General features: G+C 37.2%; 1 protein-coding gene and 1 non-coding gene across 2 annotated transcripts; one reads left to right on the forward strand and one right to left on the reverse strand.

The window, feature by feature from the left end:
- Positions 1-540: 540 nt before the first annotated feature.
- On the forward strand, positions 541-23642 carry LOC145224331 (protein kinase C delta type-like). The gene is made up of 17 exons (XM_080090802.1): positions 541-1196; positions 1535-1629; positions 2277-2390; positions 2544-2604; positions 3694-3885; positions 5227-5312; positions 6240-6369; positions 7692-7807; positions 7923-8025; positions 9315-9541; positions 16617-16790; positions 17220-17361; positions 18380-18531; positions 20586-20774; positions 21536-21664; positions 21780-21845; positions 22035-23642. Exons 1-17 carry the CDS (start codon positions 1070-1072, stop codon positions 22140-22142), a joined length of 2211 nt encoding a protein of 736 aa, XP_079946928.1. The 5' UTR covers positions 541-1069; the 3' UTR covers positions 22143-23642.
- On the reverse strand, positions 20201-20274 carry Trnas-gga (transfer RNA serine (anticodon GGA)). Its single transcript has one exon. It is a non-coding gene; the product is annotated as a tRNA-Ser (tRNA).
- Positions 23643-23845: the final 203 nt, after the last annotated feature.

Here is a 23845-nt window from a genome sequence, read left to right on the forward strand (position 1 = left end):
AGAAACAGTGACGTAACAGTCTTTCATGTTAAAGTAAAGTGCACAGAATATATTTTTAATTATATTTTGGGGAATTTTTGGGGAGTCTTTGTGCTGTTTAAATAGGTATTCGATCTTGCTTTAACGACTGTTGGTTTGTTTTCTTGTTTCAACTTGTTTTAAATGTATCAACATCATTCTTTAACATACGGTACAAGTAAAAATTGACTATATCCGGTTTAAAATTGTAAGCAGAAACTACTAGAAAAGTTTTTACCCGTGGTCCTACGAGTTGCTTTGATTCCAACTGTGCTATTTTGGGAACATGTCGCGCGAAAACGGCCTTTTCAGCTAAATTAAGCCCTATATCACGTGCCACAAGACGTCACTCGTATATCGTCGTATTGTCTTCTTCACATGAGTTAAAACCTGATTCACTTCTGTCTGCGTGATAAATGCTCGTTGTGTTGACGTTGTGACGTTTTACACTGCGAGGCGCGATAACGAAAGTAGATGGTGGGACGCAATGTTAAGAAGAAAAAGGGAAGTAAAACGTTTTGTCGTAAGGCTAAGGCAGGACGTTCATTTGGTTGTAGTTGTTAGCAGAATAGCAGATGCTTGCAAACTAACTAAAAGCAAAGATACCGTACGACTTGCGAGAACGAAAGTTCAATGCAGACAAAAAGGAAGTTAACCGCTTTTTTTGCATAGCAAACTGTTTGCCAAACTGTCACAAACTCACAACTCAAAAGCCTATTTTTGGTATAGGCGAAGACGAAGATCATGTAAATAAAATGGTGGTTTGCTTCTGTATTGTAAAGGTTTTAGCTTTTATTGTTTGTACTATAAATTTAATGCTGAACTCATTTTTTTTACAAAACAACGGTTGACGGAACAGCTAGCGAAAACCCAATTGACAACTTTTAATTTTAACCACTTACTTCCTTTTTTGTATCTCAAGAAACAAAAGAAGAGTGTTTTTTTATTCTTTATGCAAATCTTTATTCAGTTAAGGTTTTCTAACTCTAATATTGCCCTGTTGAAATAACTGAACCTGTTACATTACTGGAGTGGATTTACTTAAAGTGGGATGGCTCCCTTTCTTCGTGTGAAAGTTGTAAAGTGTGAAGCCGGGACATCAATTACACAAAACGGAATTAAGTTTGACCCCTTTGTTGCCGTCAATGTAAAGGAATGTGTTTTAGGAGGAAACGAAGGTACAAATTGTGGTTCAGTGTTTTCTTTCTTATGAAACCTTGTCATTTTCAAATGTCATGATTTTTTTGTGATTTTTTAAAACTCCTGTCGATGAAGTAATCTAAATATATGTTTTATGTAAATGTTTTTTGATTGGCCTTTTGCAAAAAGATCTGGTGTGGTTTTTACAATAGACTTTTTATAAAGCACAGAAGAAGAAGCCACAGCTGAATATCAAAGTGGTTTAGTTGCTACATAATATATATACCTTGTTTGTGTACATGTAATACATGACCTGTAAAGAGATGATATGTACAAAAATTTTCGGACAGAAACCTAATAATATCTCAAATGACAGGTGTTCGAGGCACCTTAGTACAAAAGAAAAAGACCCTTTATCCAGAATGGGGAAGTTGCTTTGATTCACATTTGAAAGATGGCCGTGTAGTCCAGGTGTGTTCTTTGTAAAATCTGTACATACTAGGGTTCCTTCCCGGGAATGTCTCGACGGGAAATTCCCGGGATTTCCCGGCAAAATTACGTTCCCGAATCCCGGGAAATTTGTTTTCAATTCCCGGGAAACAGACAAACAAGCAAAAACGTGTTAATTTTGTAAAAAAATAACAGAATTGTTTAAATTTCTTCTAGCTGTCACCAAAATACGGCGTTTTGTAATTTTAATAATAAATTAAGTAAGCGTTTTTATACGAGATGGTAAATTTTTTTCGCGAAAATACGCCACCCAGCGTCACCAGAAAAAAACAAATTTATTTTTCGTAATTTCTGAATCTTGTTTACGTTCAAACAAGATTGCAAATATAGTTTAATCGACAAAATCATGGCTAATTAGATGCCTCCAGCGAAAATAAACTAATTTTAGCGATTGCGACGACTCAATTATCCACACAAAAATCGGCACATTTTTCGGTCGGGATTCCCGGGAAATGAAAAAATTATTTCCCGATTCCCGGGAATTAAAAAATCCGGGAAATAGAGGAACCCTAGTACATACTAAATCAATCAGTGATGGTTAAAGTTACAAATAATTCCCTGTCTGATCAAATTGACTTGGTTTGACATTAAGGTTTTGCTTTGTTTAGATGGTGCTTATGTCCAAGCCTGACAAGTTGGTCAGTGAATGTAACATTGGTCTGCAAATGTTGGCAGACAAATGCCGAAATCAAAGTATTGGTGGAACTGGGACAGATGTTTGGGTAAGATTTTTATGTGACATTGACACTGCAGTTATCCACAGACAAAATATATGGTCATTATAGAGTTTTGAGACTCTTATAATTTATGTCATATTATTACACTGTAAGAATATTAAATTTAGTAATATTGACATACACTTTTCTTGTTTGCAGCTTGATTTAAAACCCGACGGTCGACTTTTACTACAAGTTAAACTTTTTGTTGAACAAGAAGGTAAGACTGTAATATTATAATGTTTTAGGCATTGTTATGGAAATGCTTTCACCCTGTTTATGCTAAAGACAAACTAAACACTGTGATGCATTTTTGATGGCCAATTAACCTTGTTTGGATGCCTTTTAGCCACGCTAGTAGTAAAATGTAGCATTTTGTTGCCTGCAATGTTTAAAGTTACTGTTGGAATGAACAAAGTTCCTGGGTGCTATTTGGAAGGTGATATATTGCTTGTTCAACAATATGTTCAGCAACTGTTAAGTAAAGAAAATTTGTATGTTGTATGACTTGTAACACAAGTTACAGATGTACAGTGTGGAACTGGTTCCATGTTAGGGGTTAATATTTTTTAACATTACATATGCTTATGCTTTCCACCCACCATTCAATAAATGGCACAAATGTGCAAAAAAATCAACATAGTATTTTGATGCGCACTCCAAACACATTTTTGCTGTTAGTTTAACCATTAAACCAATCAGGTGTTGTGCAACGCTAGTGTTAGATTGTTACTCCAGAAAAGCATACAGCTTTGTCAAGGTCAAAAACAGTTTTAAGTCCATTTTTGGTTATTGGATCAAATAGAAATAAACATCTCCACAGATTAGTACAAATGACCAGTCTTTCATGGTTTAACTAGTCATCATAGATTTAAGGTTTATATACCACAGGAAGTTGCCAAAACATTCTTGTACTGACTGGTAGAAGGCAGTTCCGTGTGTGCTCTTCTGACTCACATCAATTGTTTTAGCTGTACTCTTACCAGTATGAATAACCCAGCTATGCCCATCCTGTTGTTTAGGCAAAATGGTGACTTAAATTCCAATTAAACAAATCTTGAACATTTTTAACTATTAACTTGTTGCACAATCTTTTAAAATTATTATTTATCGCAAACCCTCAACATATATACTCAACTTGGATTATGGTCACCAAAGGGACAATCTGGTTTGTTTTGTTGGCTGTTATCTAAGACAAAATGCATGGCATTATGGCCAGTTTTATTGGCTTGTGTGTTGTATGATCAATTATACTTTAATGAGTTATTTCACACATACCCCACTTCAATATTTACTTATATTTGCACAGACCTTTCACAACAACAGCAAGATGAGCTGCCCACTCGTACCATACAAGCTCGAAGAGGTGCCATAAAGAAAGCCAAAGTTCATATTGTCAAAGGTCACGAACTGACTGCTCGATTTTTTCACCAACCCACATTCTGCTCTGTGTGCAAGGATTTTATGTGGGGAATCAACAAGCAAGGCTACCAATGCAAAGGTATGAGTCATGCCCTTCATTGACATTCGTGTTTGTTTTGTGTACCCACTTTGGAATATTTGCACTGTTTTCCCCATTGTAGATGTAGTTGTGTCACCATATGCACAATATATATGGTGTTAGATCAACTTTTATTGATGCAACCCAAATACTAAAAAAAAATATTTTTGTCTGGTTTTAATAAAAATTATCGCGCCAATTTGGAAATGTTTAGTCAAAAAATCAAACAAATAATATTCGTTTTTTTTCTTCAATCAAACACTCTCTTATTTGGGTTGTGACCCATAGTTTAAGAAACACTGTTTTAAATATATGCCATTCACACTTTACCATTTTAACTAAACCCTTTTAACTGTGTGTAGTGTAGATACATGATTACCATTTATGTTTGTATACATTACCAATACTTGCCATTACACATGTATCGATTTGAATTAATCAAAGACAACTGTGACATGGGAGACAATACAATGTTATAACTGCTTTCGTCCTTAGCTTGCCAGGCTGCAATGCATAAAAGATGTAAGGAGCGACTTCTGGGTGTTTGTGTTGGCTGTGACCAGGACATAAATCTAGTAAATATCAAAACCTCACTGTGGTTTGCGTTACTTTTTTTGGCTTCATTTGGTCTTGCTTGATGATGCCTGACCCCCTACTAACCCATTGTTTTCATGTCTGAACAAGACCAGCCATATGTAAACAGCTCACTACGCAGCCACGCTTACTCATTTATTGTTCATGTAGGGCAAAACATAAACAACATACATTTGTATATTGTTTTGTCATTAACAAGTTAGGAGTATTTGATAGCTTAGCATTTTTTGTATTGGTCTTTATAAAATCACATTTCCAAAAGTTGTTTTGCTTAAACTGACATTGGCATCAAAGACTGATTATTTTCAATCAGGATTCATACAGTTGTTGGGCCAACATCCAATTCACCCTTATATACATTTCACAACCTACCCATTTTGTCATGCATTTAGGCTTTTTCTAATCTTTTGCCCATCCCAGCCATGTGTTGCTTTTACATGCATATACTATTCAAGTATTTTATTTCAACAAATATATGTATTAACAAGAAGCCTGCACTGGTAAAATTCATAATAGATCTTTTCTTACTGTGTTGTAGACGAATACAGATTTAGAATATATACAAGGCAGATTGCCATTGTTTAGATTTGCCAAAAAAATTTCTGCAAATTTTGACATTTAATATATATTGTCACAGGTAAGTATTGGTTTCTGTTATTATCCGTACAACTAACAAGTCTAAAAAAAGCTAATCCAATGGTGGATTATATTTATTTTTTGATATCTGCATGATGGATTTTGTTTCAGAATGTGCCATTGCTATCCACAAGAAATGCACGCTACATATACTTACAACTTGTAGTAAGTCAGCACACCGATCAGATGCCACAATGGTAAATAACCTTTTCCTTGTTATTCTCCAAAACACACATTTTCAGTTTCACTTTTACGCTGCTCTTTTGCAAGCACTATTCCAAAAGAAAACGCTGTGATTCTGAAAAAAAATCTAAAAATGAATGTTGTGCCCCTTTGAATGCTGGAATGCTTGCACAACATTTATGATATAAATGTCTTGTTTAGAGTTGTGAGTCTGGCCTAGCTTTTCAGGTTGGTTTAGGTCCTAATACAGGGGTCTCAAACTCAAACAAGTTTGAGGGCCAAAAACAAACTTTTGAGTCGAGGGCCGCACTATCGAAACATTTGTTACAGTGTAACAGGACATTAAACGTATTGCATGATTAAAAAGTAAATGTTCATTAATGTATTAACTACATTAAAAAAAACAATATTGTAATATGTAACAGACATATATAATGATGAAAGAGGCAACTGTGCTTTATTGCTTTGTGTGGAAACAATGGCATACAATGACGCAACAATGTGAAAAATATTACGCAACAATCGCAATTGCTGATTCTAAAGATTTCTATCATTCAATTAAAACGTTGCATATACCACTACTAGAGAATGATTGTATCATGTAAATGTAAACTCACTGGTCTGACACGGTATTCCGCCTCAGAAAAACAACTTCTAAAAGTTACTTCGCGGGCCGCACAAAAACCCTTGGAGGGCCGCGTGTTTGAGACCCCTGTCCTAATATTAGGCCTTCTTACAACTCTATCCTGGTTTATGTCTTGATTTCAAATAATGTGGTCTGTTTAATTTCATATTTTTTCCAACTAAAACATTGTTAAATTGAAATTATATAGTTGTACCCAGTTTTAAATGAAAATCCTGTTTTGTTATTTAGCAAAATTTGGCAATATTGCGTGTAAAAATGTGTTACAGCAATAATTAACATTTTACAATTTTGACAGTATTTGAAAGAGCGCTTTAAGATCAATATGCCTCACCGGTTTAAAGTTCACACCTACATGAAATTCACTTTCTGTGATCATTGCGGTTCAATGTTGTATGGACTAATGAGACAAGGAGTCAAGTGTGAAGGTACATATATCAATATGTTTCTGTTTCAATTGCAACTCGCTTTTACCCAATTACTGTTGCCACAACAAATTGAAATGCAATATGTGCTTTGTTGGGTAATTTCTGTATGTGTGTATTGCTAACTGATATTGACAGTTTTGAGGCCATTAACTAAGACCTACAAATTAGTCAATTGTTTTGTAAGCATGGTTTTCCATGTATTTATGGCTTAACTTGTCAATGTTGTGTTCATATTTTGGTAAAATCAATTTAAACTGGTTTATAAGTACATTACATGCTCTTTTATGTCAACTTGTTGTAAATTCCTAAACAAATGTGATACATACGAAAATACTTGCCTTTGCCCTATTAGAAAATATCACACTGTACATTGCTATTTTGGGGATACACATAGTTCTGCGTAGGTTTCATACTAGAGATAATTGCTTAACAACAAATGTGACAAACGACATGAAGAGTGATGTCACATGCATTATTGTGTCGCAGCAACTATTACAGCCGCTCTAAATATAGTGTGGGATAGCAGTGCTTAGCCTTACTTAGTCATTGCTGATGGAATTCAGGACAGTTATTAACTGCTTTGTCCTCCATGTGACTGTTGAGCCACTTCCAAATACTGTGGAAGTGATTTATTCCAAAATGAAGCCCTACTTACTCCCAACTGTTGCAAAACTTATGCAAACAAATTAGAATAGAATGTTACTTGACTCATTGTGCTGAACACTATTGGCTAGGGCAGTGGTTCACAACATTTGTTGACGAATTCCTCCCTATAGACTACATAATAATTGCTAAACTGTACAAAGATCATTTAAAATTGGGTATTTTGTTAACTTCAGAGGTTATATTCCCTGGGCCTAAGTGTTATTTACAAACAACATGTGCAAAATAAAGTAAATTTCACCACTATGCTAGGGTATATGTCTTTGGTATGTACTATATATAATTATATATATGTTCGGATGTAATCAAAATTCAAAGTACTGATGCACCGAAGTTTCGGTTTCGGCCTGGAACTTTTTTGAAAATACGATCAAAACCAAACTTTTTGATTGCATGGAAATAACACCTAAACCGGTTTTCGCCCCAAACCTTTTTATTTCAGTGCATTATTAATGCAAAGTTAACTTGTAACAAAGTACAATACAATATGCATTAAGTACTTTCTTTCACATATGAGAACACTGTTGTTTCACATGATTCTTTTTTCCCATTAATTTTCTTGTGTGTCAAATTTTGGTTTCTGAAGCTTTAGGCTGTTTAAACACATAAATCCATTGTTATGAAGTCCTCAAGATTTTATGTGTAACTTTGCAATGCAGAGTGTGGGACGAACGCTCATCACAAATGTTATAGGAAGATGCCCCACACATGTGGAGTCAACCAAGCACTGCTGGCAGCTGCTCTGGAAAAAATTAATAAGCTTCCTTCAGTTGAGGTACAGTGCCATCAATTGGGGGTTAATTGCGACCGTTTGAATGAAAAGAGTTCTTTTTGTTCCCAAAATTCACACAGAATGAACAGCCTAACTATAAAAAACATTGTATTATTAGGACAAATCTAATGACAAGATCGAACCCCAAGAACAGGGTGTTTATGAAGATGTCACGTTTCTTAAAGCAGCAAAGAACCACGAAAGACCGCACTCCATGAGCAGTAAGTAGAACAGACAAAAAATGCATCACACTGTATCAGTGGTTTTCAAACTGGGGTTCATGGTCCCTTCAGTGGAACTGCCACACAATTTCAGAGGGACTGTGAGCAAAATAGTTTAAGAACCACTGGGCTATAAAAACTGACAGGCAAGTTATGTGAGCATGCTCTTGCTGTAATAACACATGTTGCATTTTGATCATAATTATTAGGGATGTGCCAAAATTACAAATGTTCTGTTTGGTCGAGCACCGAGCATCTCACGTTAATGCTCGGTGCTCGGCCGAGCACGCTCGGTGCATTATGACGTCACAAAAAATCCCCTTTCTACGTTTCAGCTCTACAAGGTCTCTTACGTCACCAGCGGTGTATTAAGCTGTTACAGGCCTCAGAAGTACACGTTTTTCCACAATCTAATACATTTGAAAAATCATTTGTTTTTCTGTTCATAGACACCCTTTCAAACACTAGTTACTTATGTTAGCAGGGCATGAATATGCAAATTTAATGCTCGGGTCAGTTTGTGCAACTGCTCGGCCGAGCACCGAGCATCAAAAATAGCGATGCTCGGTACCGAGTACTCGGGTTCTGGCTCGGCTCGGCGCATCCCTAATAATTATAGCACATTAGAAACTGGGAACTGTGATTTGAAGTCATAGTTTCTCAGGTCTGTTGAAGGTTGCTTGGTGACTGGCTCATTCAGTATATATAACGTCATCTTCAATAGGCATGGCATATTATGAATTGTGATTGTACATTATGTCTGCTCTGCATAAACACTTTGGCTCAGTTTTGAATTTATGTCCATCTTAGCTGTCTGATTATATTGTTTATTTCATGAACCTTGCAAAGTAACTATTTGCTGAGTTGTGCATTGCAACTTGGACAGTAATAAATCTTATAGTGTCCATTTTACAATGATCAGCAGTTTTTGATCAGGTCTAATGTTAAGTAGCCAGCTTGGGAAAGGATTAACCCATCACTAAGCACAAGGTTTTGTCATCCAAATTTTACAAATGTGTCCTGCCAACTGTTATTTGATCATTTATTGCAAAAAAAATCATTGAGTTGATTTCTCTTGGTGAACGAAATCATGGCGACACAATAGCACTAAAACATTCACCAAGCCGGGAATAACTGTCTAAGTTAAACTTCATGAACCTCAAAAAAAGTGAAGGGTACAATTGGTGCACAATGGTTGAACGGGCTGCAGCTACACCATATTGCAAAGTGTTATGTGGCTGGGGCTTACAAGAGAGTGAGGTTTATAAAAAAATACTTCATCTCTTTAGATTTTCCCCAACCACATGAATCGGAGTATGATCAGCTTTGGAATACTCAATCAGAGCGACCAAAGGCTCATGAGGCCCCAGCAGGTTTACACCCAGTGGCAGCACCCCGCCCCTCTGCCCAGCGACAACCCCCTAAACCTGCCCCACGTACGACTGCCCCAACCCAAAAGTTCTCATCGGAAGATTTTAAGTTTTTGAAGGTGCTTGGCAAAGGAAGCTTTGGAAAGGTATGTAGTTTGTTTGTTTTTGTTTTCTTGGTGTATTGAACCTAATTTGCAGAAATGAAGGTTGTGTATTAAAAAAAATGAGTATTAAAAAGTGTGTATGCTTGCATAGGACTTTTCAGGAAAATATAGAAAGATTAGGAGCAGACAGTGCACATTTTCAACCCACAAGTTCGAGTAGGTTGGTGGGGCACAGCTTTTCAGCTTGCTGCTCCAAACAAACTTCAGTGGCAGTGCCGTAACTGGCTACATTAGCTCATACAGCCAATCTCTTGTCACCTACTGCGCTGATGTACCTTGTAGGTCGAAAAAGTTTGTACTGTCTGCAGCTTATCATGTATAATATTGGCTCCGGTGCTTTTGTATGAAAATAAGTAAAAAACCTTGTTGTGAGTTGTGAGGTTGTCCTATCAAAATATGTGTGGCTTTGGAGTAGTTAAACCAAAGGTATTTTGTGGACTTTGATCTTACTTTTCAGTTTTTGCGCTTGTTTATTTTACCAATCAATATACACATATATATATCCTGGAGTATACTTCCTGTGTTCTAACTAAGGTATAGTACATTTAAAGTTCAGTTTGACGTTTTTGAACAAAGTAATAATGTAGTTAAATGCAAAGTACTTTGTGAACTTTGTTCCCACTTTATACAATTTGCAGGCAGTGGGACATTAAGTTCAATTTTTCTGTACAAAGTCTTGCCCATATCAAATACTGCAGTGAGAAAATTCGTAATACCCCCAAATCGTTAGCAAAATCGAGGTAATGGTGAATTAACAATGTGGGCATGTCGGGTCATTTGATTCCATGCACTGTTGGAACCCCGCATGCCTACGCTTCCGCTGTCGGTCAGAGTGACGTAACAGTTTCGTGGAAGCGTCCCTTCGCTAAAAGTAATAGTCGGCTGTGACGGTGTACCGATGACGTCATAAGCGGTCGGCAAGGTTCTCAATTAACCATTGTGCGACGTCTTTATTTGGAAACTAGCGTAGTGCCCGGATCACATCACCCGAACTTTTAAGTGTTAAATGCAACTTGTATTACCAGAACTCGTTAAAAGGATGTTTACGCTCTGTCGCAATGCTATTGAATTATCCCAAGTAAGCTTATTCGACGAATTCTTCCCTTAACAATTTAAATAAATTTCATCACTCCCTAATATACTGTACAGTAGATGCTAGCAGCTAAACCAAACGAAGATTATTCAAAAATGGGTCTTTTATCAACTTTACCAGTCATATTATTCGAGCTTAAGTGTCGATTTACAAACCACGTGTAAAAAGTCAATTCCTCCCCTGAAGTTTAAAATTGAATTTCCCCAAGTTGGGAACCACTGCGTTAAGTAAACATTCCTGGTATGGCGGGAAAACCATTTTACGTTCATCAAATTGTGAAAGCGTTTGTGATTTAAGCCCCCTTTTTTTAGGTTTTTAGGTGGTTTCGGTTTTGAAAATGAGTTGTTTTTGCTCATAATTTATAATGTTCAGATATGGAAACAAAAAATATGGCATTTCAGAATGTGTGTCCTGTTTTCAAACGACGCTAAGAATTGATTTTAAGGAACCTCTTAAACCTGCAAATATTGTTTTTACTGTCCTATTCTTATGTACACGAAACGTTTGTTATTGTGGATGGTTTGTACACAAGAAAAAGGGGCGTTTGATACGATATAGGTCCAGATGTTAAAATGCATCAACAATTCATTGTAAAAAAATATGTGACTTGTGTAACAATAGGTAACTATAGCAATACTTATGTAACAATATAGTCCTTAACTGCCAATTAACATCCAGAATACATAAAAACGTGAAAATTGTTACATCAAAAGTCTTGTTCAGACTTGCTCTTGAGGAGCAAACTTGACGAAAATCACTGAAGTGAGTAGCGCAAAATGGGTTTTCCCCATGCATTGTCTAAAAACAGAAGGAAAATATACTGACCATTAGAAGCATGTGAATGGAAGAAACGTGTATCTGTAATGCACGAATATTAATATGGCCAGACAATTTCCTCGGCGGCAGCATAGCTATTTAATAAGAGATTTTTAGTGGGGAGGCACGCCACCCCTGCCACCCTGGGAATTGACGCCTATGGATGTGAGTATGGCGCCATGCCATTGTGCAGTAAGGTCATTACTACTTCCTCTATGTGCCCGAAACTGTTTGTTGCACCAAACCGTTGTAGAGAATCGAAACTTTCCCGCTTTGATCAAACAACTAGTGGAAAGTTCCCCGTACCAGTGGGAAAACCGTATCTATGGCAAAAGACCTAATAGGAAGTCGTGCGTCAGCTTAGGAACTTCTAGACTCTATTGAGCGATAGTGCGTGGGTTTCGTTTTCTGCAGTTAACGTTGATTCTTTAAACACTGATTTTACCCAGATAAGGTCAATTGTTTCTACCTTGCTCAAGTATATATGTGGTCAAAGTAACACTTGTAAACATGTTTTAATTTAGCGGCCCTGGAAAACTGTTCATGTATTGTAAGAGTGTTATTAAACCGGCTTTCATAGTGTCAACTTGCAAGCATACCGTTTCATTTTCTCAACTTACTGCAAATCTTGGTTAATCCGAATTCGCTTAATCCGGATATTTTCCTAATTTGGACAAAACTTGATTTGTAATGTGGTGAGGCTTTAATTAATCGACATCGGTTAATCCAGACAAACTTTTTGGTTTTAACGGGTTCGGGTTACCCGAGATTTACTGTATTATATAAGTTTTAATCGCCTTATTACACAAGTTCATACTTCTTAACCTTGCCAAAAGTTCATTTACTGTATACACTCTAAAGCATTTCTTAGCAAATAAGTTGGAAATGGATTTATTCCTTAATTTTTTACCGTTTTAGGGTGCCTATTCAAAAATTTTGCAAGCAAGACCCCTCTAATACAGTACACAATCCTACTGTGCTTGCTTGCCCACCGTTCACACTTTCACATCACGTTTTAACTAGTTCCTGTCGCACGATGATAACATCCGCTTTGCTGCTATTCCCGACTGATCAAAACAGCCCCTTGTTGCAATAAACAAATAATGTGAAACTTTTCCCCATGCGTGCTACGTCACAGTATGCTAATGAGGTTTTTTCGTGACGTCGTGTGTCACGTAATCGCCTGTTTTGCACGACCTTTGTATAGTTATTCCCGCGTAACGCATGGGGTTATTTTGGAGAATTAATGTAAAGATTATATTTGCAGTAACAGGGACAATCTTTGATACGTTAGGGATTTTTTTATTTTTTTTGCATTAAAAACTTTAATGACATTTTTCTGGCATATGTATGTCAACTAAAAAGCATGTCGAAGTCTCTGTACTATAGTGTACGGGTTCACAACGTATATATCCAATGTCACTGGCGTAGACCGCGCACCCCCGGCCTTAACCTTTGTATAACGTCAAAATCGCATCTTTGTTTAAGTTACGTCGGTTTAATTGAAACGTGTTTCCAGCTAAACAAATGCGCTTGCATTCACGCCATTGGACGAACAGACATTGGCTGAAACGTAACAATTGTAATTGTTTCGCAATAAATGGGCATTTTAATGCAACATAAACATGACTTGTAGATTAACGTTTTAGTATTATTTGTCGCAATAACTCTCTGCAATAAAAAATAAATATAAAAATAGTTAAGATATTAATTCCTAAGCCGAGTTTAATGTCCGTTTGCAAAGCTCTGCAACGGCCTAAACTTGTTCCAAGGTGACCTAAGTTTAAGCGTCAACAATACATAGTCGGCTGTATTTAAAACGTGAATTGCTTTACTTTTATTTCCCGCCGTAACACGTTACTTTAAACTTAATCGTTGTTAAAGTGGCTGATTCGGCAAATCGTCCTTTCGTTACATCAGAGGTTATCAGACGCACAGCAAAATTTTCAATCGAACACAGAGATATTGCGCCAAGTGACTATTTGCCAATTGATGTGATAGAAACTACATGCTAAAGCACGTAAAAGGTGTCGTTATTTGGTCTTATACGGGTACAGATGTTTTACATGTATAGACATCATTTTTGGAAAATCAAACGGCGTACCCCCGGTATTTTTTAAAACTCTACGCCTATGTCCAATGTTGATTATGGTCATGGACGTCGATTTAAGGGTGATATGTTACCCCTTCGCAAAAATAGGGGGTACAACATTAGTATGGTCAAAATTGACAGTGTTATGTCATGTAAAGGAGTAAAACCACAACATGTCGCTTTCAATAACCCGTTCAAACGCATGCAACAATGGTTCATAAACATAAGTGGGAAACCGCTGACTGAATAGCATGTTTCCAAAAACCTGAAAAGGTAACCCCTAAAATTTTTCAAACAATTAAAAAAATAGACGCCCATGATTATTGTTCTCCTTATTGTACCCGAGTAAAATACGCCCAGTTCCATTCCAATTGTGCGTATGGGGTCATAGTAGTGTGAATAATCATTAGTGTCAGATTGTTTAATCATGAAAATGTATTAACGTCATTGTAACAAGGGTTGTTGCTGGTGACTTACCCATCTTAACCACTCGTCACCTCACATTACAGACAGAAATAAGTTTTGTAAGTTTAAATCCGTCCCGAGCTATTTTGACACAAACAGCAGTTGCGTCTGGATTTAGTTTGCAACTTTCCGCCATGCTTAGGCGGTTTTACGTCAGAGGTCTCTCGCAGAACCGAAAATTTGTTTAGGAAGGAGCTTGAATCCATGCATGGTTGAACAACTGTGTTTCCTGGGACCGCGTATTGTGGTGTCCCATATTACTACACAAAACAAAGGAGATTTTGAATTGTTTCCGTAAAAAGCGTTTAAACTATCTGGCCAAGAAAATTTGTGGATTATATAAAAGGTGATTAAAATTGTGCAACCAGTAATAAGCATATATCAACTGTCGCTACTTGGTGTACTTTACAAATTCAGTAACGCTTTCTGGAGTACCGGCGTCGTAGTAAGATCGTCTTCACCAGAGTAAAGACACTCAAATCGATTGACAAACAGCAATAGCATTTGTGTGCACGCTTTGCGTTTAGAATGCTTTTACCGGGCTGTCTTGAGGTATAATCTTGACGGATATGGTTAAGCAAATAATACACACAGGGTATTTGAGCAAAACAATAGACATGCCTATTTAAGTATTTTGTAAGTTTTTCTTTATTAACGAAATTAACTTGGGAAAAAAGCAAATGACTGTTAACATTCAGGCTCATTAATTCGTGCCTGCAAAAAATATATACTAGAGAAACGCTTACATCAGCTGCAGGGTATTGTTAGACAAGAGAAATGCATTTCTTTGTACGCATCTTTTTTTGTTTGTTATTCAAACGTTTTTTAATAATCGAACACATTGGATCAAAGTCTTACATAGTGGGGAGATTTGACAAACGCAATTGGGTGTCATTCAACTATGGCATTCCCATAGAAGGAATACTGCGTAGGCGTTAAGAAGTCTTTTTGGACATTCCATTTCATGACTTATCGTGCATTTAAACAGCAGAACACTTCAATGAAAAAATTGCGGAGTCATTTTGTTGGCCTGGGCTTGGATTTGTTGATACAGCGATGCTCAATTGGGCTGGTTTCTGCACAAACAGAAACATAGCTTTCCGTTGCTATCTACTGTGTAAATTAAAGTATTGTACAAAGTAAACAATCAAAGGCGTTGACTAGTTTCGTTCTAATGTCACTAATCAAATACCTTTACAACTATTTGTGCATGTGTGTATGTAGTTTTCACCATTCAGGGACTTTTTGGGAATTGGTTGGCGGACTGATGTTGTAATTTTCGTTTTGAAAGGGTCGTAAAATAGATTTATTGTCGTTTATCTCTGTCCAAATCTTGAGGCTTCTCATTGGAAAACTGTACAGATCGTAACAGTCTTATTCAAATAGACCTTCCCAAACTAGAAACGTTTTTTTTATGACGTGGTTTATTGTGAAAGTACTTTTGTCTGAAGATTTTGTATCTGGCTGGCGTCTATGGGGCTATGTGCTCAAACAATGTTGGAAACAGTTACAGCTCTTGCCTAGTTGGCACGGCCATTTTTAAAAATTATTAAGTTGTTGCTACTTCCAGGCATAATGTATATACGAGTATTGCTACTGCTAACTTTTGTATGTGTTTTAATGCTTTTGTCGCTTTATTAGAAATTTGTCTTCAAGATATGCCATTACCCTGATGAAGGCGTCTCGTATGGGACGTCGAAACGTCGATTATTGTAATAAAACTGCTGTAAGAGCAATACTCGTTTATTCCAGTTCATGTTTCTTATAGCATTTTTACTGGTTTAAACCAGCACCTGGGATCGCGTAAATTTTGACTTTTTTGAGGTACTTGAAATAAAACGAAAGTTTGCAATTTCATATTTAATTTTTACTTTTCCCTTCCGGTGGTGTACCTCTGTTTAAAATACAACGCATGAGTGCATTTTAAGCCCCTCACGTGTGTTGTCTCGTGGTTTTTGGTCTCCAGTGTTTCTGGTGCTTACCTAGTTCGCCCGAGCAGATTAAATGCTTCGGGCCATTATTTTTACACTGTAAAACCTATTTAAAAATTTAAAAAAAGTACCAAAGTTTGCGTCAAGTCAACACCGACGTGCACTATAATGCGGAGCTGGAACAAATCGAAACTGAGTTTAAAAATAGCTTGACCCATTTTACTCTTAAAATAGTTAGAGCAATAAAATTAACTTGTCTTATTCTGGTTATAATAGTTCCAACTTGCACTGTAGTTAAATAGTTCATGGTGTATTCTATATCGGCTGGCCGTTATTGCTGAATGCTCGTTTCGGAACCAATCTATTCAAAAAGTCCCTATTGACTGGGTTAATACAAATATATACCCATTTTTTACTGTTTTAGGTTTTTACGTATATATGACCGCCGTTATAAACTATATTAAATTTCGGCCTCCCAACTCATTTTACCAACAGAATGTATTTGCGTTGAAACCTTGGCTCTCAGACCAATTCTACATTTGTTACTTGGAGTTTATAGCTTTCTTAGCATATTTCAATGTAACTTTAAAGTAACACAACGTACACGTGCGTGTGCTTTACCCTAGTACACCACTTTCAAAAAAATCTTCTTTTCAACAGGTGCTGCTTGCTGAATTGAAGGGTAAAGGCAAATATTACGCAATCAAGGCACTAAAAAAGGACGTAGTAGTTGAAGATGATGATATAGAATGCACGATGGTTGAACGACGGGTTCTTGCGCTAGGTTGCTCCCATCCCTACCTTACTCATCTGTTCTGCACCTTCCAGACCAAGGTACAGTTTGACAAATTGAAATGACTGCATGGTGATACTGTGATTGATGTAGGGTTGCCACTTAAAGATTCGTGTTGTAAGAAATCGCTGTTAATCGTATATGATCCGATGTCTTAAAACACAAATACGTTTCCAGTGAATTTTTTAAACAGAAAAAATCGAAATACGGTACGTTTTGCTCAAAAAGGCTTTCTAATAACCTGCATTTTTTTTATCAAACTGCCCTATATTGCACTAACTTCCATTTAAAATGTGTTTTTTGCGTTCCAACTATCTTTATTCACGGCATATGTGCCTTGTAAGTAAATAACAGACCCGTTTAAAGTTTTTTAATCAATAGTTTTAAATTATAAAGGCACAGTCACTCCTTGGCCCAAAATTTTTTCGTGTTTTTTGCAAGTTCACCCAACAATATATTTGTCTGTTTAGGAGCACCTCTTTTTCGTCATGGAATATTTGAACGGCGGCGATCTTATGTTTCACATTCAAGCCAGCGGTCGGTTTGCTGAACAACGAGCCAGATTCTACTCAGCGGAAATTGCACTCGGTCTTCAATTCCTTCACTCGAAAGGTCAGTTCATATCAAACCTTAAAGGAAAACCGAAAAGTTTTTTTTATTTTTTCTCCCAATAGTATTGTAAAATTGTGTCTTGGTAAATTTTTAAAAAGACAAAGCCTTTTCGAGTGTTTTGTAATTTTTTTGTATTTCTGTGTCCAACTGTTGTGTTCGATTTTAATATTGCAGGTTTTCCTTTGAAAGCAAAAAATACAAATTTCAACGTTAAAGAAACCTTGTGAGATTTCCGCAAAACAAAATTTCTCTAAACGTTCACGTTATTTGTGAATCGAACAAAAAAATCAAACCACAAAAAATAATGCAAACTTAAAAATACCGGTTTACCTTTAAGGGTTTCAAGGTGAATAAACAAGCACACCAGTTTGTGGTCTGGGCGTTTATTTGCACAGAATGTCAACAGATAAAAAAATCTACATGGAACAAATTAAGCGGGGGCGAATCTATTGTGTTAAAAATCTCTACCGCTTCCAAACTAAGGTTAAGTGAGGGTCATGTAAATTAGTTTCCGTTTAAAATTCAACTTTTTATGAGCGCTTTACGTACATCAAATGGCACAAATCTTATGTATGCCGTGCTGTGCATTCGCGAATATTTAAAGGCAAATTAGGAGTAAAGTTGATATGACAAAAAAACAACTTATAAAATTACCTCTTAATGTTAAAAGGTAGTTTCTAACTCTCTTCTAGTCTCACTGTTGAGTGTGCTCTTTACGCCATCTATCGGTATTAAGCAAACTTTGTTGTGAGCTCTTACGTTAGTAGCTCTACCGACTTTCACAGCATTTTAGCTACACCAGCCGTTAAAGCATGACGGTTTTACAAGCTTTTCAAAAACTTGGGTTTCACATAATACGCAAAAAAAACAAAACTAACCAAAGATATGTATATAAACGTTTTGAAATGCAATAACATTGTCACTTATGTTTAGTTGAGCACCCCTTCCCCAATCACAGTTGGTTTGAAAATTGCTTTTCATGTTGCTTGTTTTTTGGAAATTTTAACTTGTTTTTCAGGTATTGTGTATCGCGACCTGAAACTGGACAACGTGTTACTGGACAGTGATGGACACACGAAGATAGCTGATTTCGGGATGTGCAGGGAAAGGACGGGTGAAGAAAATAAAGCCACAACTTTCTGTGGGACGCCGGATTACATCGCACCAGAGGTAAACAAAAACTAGCAATTTTGTATAAGTTATATATCAGTGGTTCCCAACCGTTGTCGCTGAATTCCTCCCTTAACAATTTAAAACATTTTCATTCCTCCGCAATCGACTACATAGTAGATGCTAAACCATACAAAGACCATTCAAAAGTTGGTGGCAATACAAAAATGAATCCTGACCACAATTCAAATTGCCTTCAAAACATTTTGGGGCTACTACTTTTGGAGATGTATATGTACAGTTGGAAAAAATATATACTTAACATTGAAGGCAAAGGCCAGAACAATTGGCTGACAGTCACTATTGACTTAACTTTGGCCTTTATTACATAGGGGATTTTTACTCTACAAGACATTGTATTCCGACAATGGTTTATAGCCGAGAAAAAGTTCCTGTATAGCCGGGATACTAAAAATACTCAATGTGGATTGTGTAAAACTTGCATTGTCATTTCGCGTTAATCCCCTAAAGATTTTGTCAACGCATTGTCCTTGCATTTGTTTTCAAATTCCAAAACATCTTCTAGAAATCGTTGCATCACAGTACATAACAACGTAGCATAACTTAGGTGTATTGGGATCTGTGTTTCTATGCCCTGATTCTGTATGCCAAAAAAGTGTGTCAAAGTTTAATGTGAGTCCTGGACCCTTCACCTCATGACATTCAAACATATCTGTCAAATACCAACTGGGTTTAATGGTAAACATCAAATTTAAATACGATTAAGCCATGGTGAAACTGTTACGCTTCTGTTTCGGTTGTGCTGCACAAACGGGCTGTTTGTACCCAATTCAAACTTGTGTTAAAATATCATAAGAGCAAAAACGATAAAAGGGCCGGCAGCGCGGATATAACAGTCGCGACACAACCACCGCTTTACTCCAACTGCCGGCTTCCAAGTCGTGGGGTCACGTCTCTTTGCCAATTCGCTATAGCGACGCAACATAGAATTTGCGTTTATAACGTCAAAAAACGTAACAAAACTAGTCCAGACTAAAAAAGGTTGAGGAAAAGATATTTAGATTTTCGACCGAAAGGATTCAAATAGTTGTGTACAGGATGCTTTATATCAAACATCCGAGCACAATTGCGCATGCCATTATCAAAAAGAACTTGTGAACAGGCTTGGAACTGTGTTCATTGTCAAACTTTTCATTAGTAAAGTCTACAAATACTTAAGCCGTGGCAAAACTAGTTAGAAAAGAAAAAAGTGAAGAAACACTCTTGAATAGTTGTAAAAAGCGATTTGCTTATTTGTCAAACGCTCCAACCATCTCCCATGCCATCATCAGTGATTATAAACAGGCCCGTACGGTGGTTTCCAACACTTTGTATATTTTGTTTTTCATTGACCTTGTATCGTGTTAAGTCCAAAATAACAATATCAACCGCATTTGACAGTTGGTAAGATCAAAATAAATGCGCTAAAATATACAGCCTGGCACTATAATAACTGATTCCTATCCGCAACGGATGTATAATGGGTCACATAAAGGTCAATGACGTGACTACCAGTTTTAACCCACACGAAACCCGTACGATGCCATCCCACTATTTACACACCCACCTACACTAGTACTTTTCCTTCCGATTTTGCAGTTTTTTTTCACGCGAATCAGTCGGTCACCAAGCATTCCCACATATGGCAAGGCGTAGGCTAGAAAAATCTAACCTGCGGTGGGATTCGAACCCACGTCCGGAGTCTTTCCGGGACTCGCGCTCTACCAACTGAGCTACACAGGCTCAGTGGTGAGTCCATAAAAATCGAATCAAAGTCACCGTCTGCTTCGTGCTGCACATGTCAGCTTCGTAATAGAGGATCGACTTTTCGATCAATAAATAATCAGTTAAGATCAGTGGTTCTCAACCTTTTTTATTGTCGGGGCCAAGTTTTTAAAGTGTGTAAAAAAGAGTATTACCTTGAAAGCTAAAATAGCAATCTGTGGTGGTTTTCTGAGGTGTGGTGCGAGCCGCATGCGGCCCTGGAAGCTGCGGTTAGGAATCACTGGTTGAGATGAACATAAATTCAAATCCACGGTTGTTATGCGTTTCAGATTCTGCAGGGCAAGAAGTACAGCTTCGGTGTAGATTGGTGGTCAAGTGGAGTTCTGTTGTATGAAATGCTGCTCGGTCAATCTCCCTTCCACGGCGAGGATGAAGAAGAACTTTTCCACGCAATTCAGCAAAAACAACCAATATATCCACGATGGATGCCTAGGGATGCTGTAGACTGCGTTCAAAAGGTTGGAACTAAATTGTAATATTGATATAGATGTGCGGGGATAATATCTGTGCCATTCTTAGTAATATTCTCTATTGCAAACTTGCAAACTAGAGCTTACTCGGAACTGACTTGTCGGTTGTGTTGTATTTTTATTGGGTCCAATTAGTTAAATGTACAGAATCAAATAGGTCCATGTAATATAAAATTAGCACTTGTTCTCACTCTGGACTACTAGAATGCTGACTGTGCAATCGCACCGCAGAGCTCGAAATGAATTCCAACACAAGGCGCGAAATACGTACCCGTTGTATTTCACAAAGTGCTTCGCCTTGCTCTGAACCCCAGAATAAAAGGTGTTCGGCCCAGTAGGGTTTCGCCAATCCCTTCCAGAACATAGTACATGTAAAAACTTTAGACGTTTTTAACAATGATACAATAATCTCAATCAAATTAGAGTTCTAGGTTAAAAATGTCACGCTTTGTTCATAATTACGGCTGGTACGTGCAGCCCTAGAGCTTTGTCCTATGATGTTGTTATGAAACAAAAAGTATGGGATCAGGTTTCATTATAGCCAGGGTAAAACAGAAACTAGGCTGATATCAATAAAATAATGTATAATTTTGTTGCAAACATGTATGAAAACGGTGACAATAAAAACGTTACCATAACTTTATTATGATTTTTGTGCATGTATTTCAAACTCTATTGTGCGACTTTATAAGGAATAGGTCAGGAGCCCTGTTTTCAACGCAACTAACATGTTTTATTCATCCACTCAGCTTCTTGAGAAGAATGTGACAAAGCGACTTGGTGTAATAAGTGACGTACGCGATCATAAATTCTACAGCTCCATCGATTTCGAAAAACTGGAAAAGCGTCAAATCGACCCTCCCTTTAAACCGAAAGTGGTAAGTCCCATTTTCTTTATTGTTTCAAATTGCTTCATTAGATCGTTAGTCCTCGTGTGTGTCGTTATTTTGCCTCGTAAAACAGTAAGTGAAGGCTCTTTGTTGTTTTATCCAGAGATCCGCCAGTGATTATAGCAACTTCGACAAGGAATTCCTTAACGCCACGACACGCTTAACTCAGGTGAGTGCTACTTTGAAACTCAATGACGCATAAGCACGTGTCTACTGAGTGCTTATGACGTCACATACAATATCGGGTAAAGACTAAAGTTAAAAATAGTTTTTTTGTGTTTTTGAAACGGTTCAAATCCAAAATCTATTTTAAACCTGTGTATCACGTGACTTAACTTTTGTAATTATGACGTCACAGGCGGACAAAGACGTCATCCAGAGTCTGGACCAGAACCTTTTCCGCGGCTTCAGTTTCGTAAACCCGCAAGGCCGGAATCTGCTCAAAAACAGCCAAGCGCCCCGGTGATGACGTCACACAAGTTGCGATGACGTATGTAAGTGCACGTCACACCCCTGCAAGCGGGCATGCCGGCAACGAAACAGGGGCTGGATTGGTATATATGTGAATATTGGTAGAGTTAGGTAAGCGAGCCACTGCCCGGATTTCGATTTCGCTTGTAACTTGAAACAAATACGACTTAAACTTATCAACAAATGCACTTAAACTTATCAACTGCTTTACTTCCCAGACATGTAGTAACTGCGTGCTGGTAATATCTCTCTGACCAAGTGCGTCGCATTTTTGGCTTCTTTTATCGGTGTATCAAGTGATTATTGCACTGTAGTTCGATTCTCTGTGACACTTTACTAAGGAACGCTGTAACTGTTTTTCGGCCAATTGTGTAATTTCTACAGTAGTATGTTGTTCGAGGCCAAAATGTTGTTCCATTCCGTTTTGTCGAGAAATGCCTTTGTTCGTATTCTTTTTTGGGGGTAGGTTTTACGACCTCGTTTCCACCAATCAAAAGTCCCGTGTGAATCACGTGACTAACTGTCTGTTACAAATTTTGAAAAATTGGAAAGCCAAAACGCATTTTTCACTACTGCATTCGCTGTTATCACAATCATGCGATGTGATTGGTCCAAACATATTAAGTGGTTAAAATCTGCAGCATTGTGAAAAACTATCCCCAAGGCGGCATCAGTAAAGTTGTTGTTTTTTTCAAGTGCAAATGCATAATCTTATTTTTCCAACTGGCAAACGCCAACAAGTGTTTTATAAATTGTGATTTTTTTTGCTAACAATTATTGAAAAAATGAAATTGTGTATTTTTGTCGTTTTTTTGCCATTGAAAGTTCGCTATCAAAATCAGGCAATTTTTCGTTTTACGATCCTGTCAAAATCTTGCAAATCGAAATTAAACAAGTGAACCTATAAACTATAAACATATAAGCACCGCATTTCTAGCTTTACCATCAATTAACATCGGTTTATAATAATCTATGCACGCTATCGAATTCATCCGTCCATAAACGTTACCCTCATCCGGTTTTCCCTCATCTCATCCAGCTATGCAAGATTGTAAAACCCACGGTCTTCAAAACTTAGTTGTTTGTAGATCTTCTGTGGAACCATATGTAAAAACGAACAACGGCACTATTCACCCGAGTAGCGGGTAATTTGCATAATTACTCGTTGAAGATCGAGTACCCAATAACTCGCTGAGTAGTTTTGCTGTAGGTACAACTTTTCATGTAGGATAGGAATCCGGAAAGGTCCGTCCATTATCTGCACTTTTTTGTCGTTTGTTTACTGATTCATTGTCGTTTTTTTCCTTAACCGTGCCTACTTTGTAGCATTGTGTACATTTAACCCGTTCATTTTACTCGGAACCGCTCTTGCGTTTTTACGTGAATGAAGTGTTCCATCTAATGTCTTTCTTACTGATAAATTTTCGACTCGCTATATTCGATAAACCTGTAACGCAACTGTGCCTTGTCAAAGGTCGGATGCAAAACAAACCAACTGTTGTATCTTATCTGACAGTAAAAAGTCGAGGTGCTTACATCACAATGACGTCACGTTGAAGTGTGCGTTTCTATGACGTCACAAGCCTAAATATTACTGTTCTTGCTTGCCTGATAGTTTAAAAACTATTTACGTCACAATAATGCAACGTTCCTTCTATGACGTCACAAGCCTGCGATACTTTCCTACAATGACGTCAC

The sequence above is a fragment of the Phallusia mammillata genome, chromosome 4 (assembly GCF_965637545.1).
Source record: "Phallusia mammillata chromosome 4, kaPhaMamm4.hap1.1, whole genome shotgun sequence".
In the NCBI taxonomy this organism is placed as follows: domain Eukaryota; kingdom Metazoa; phylum Chordata; class Ascidiacea; order Phlebobranchia; family Ascidiidae; genus Phallusia; species Phallusia mammillata.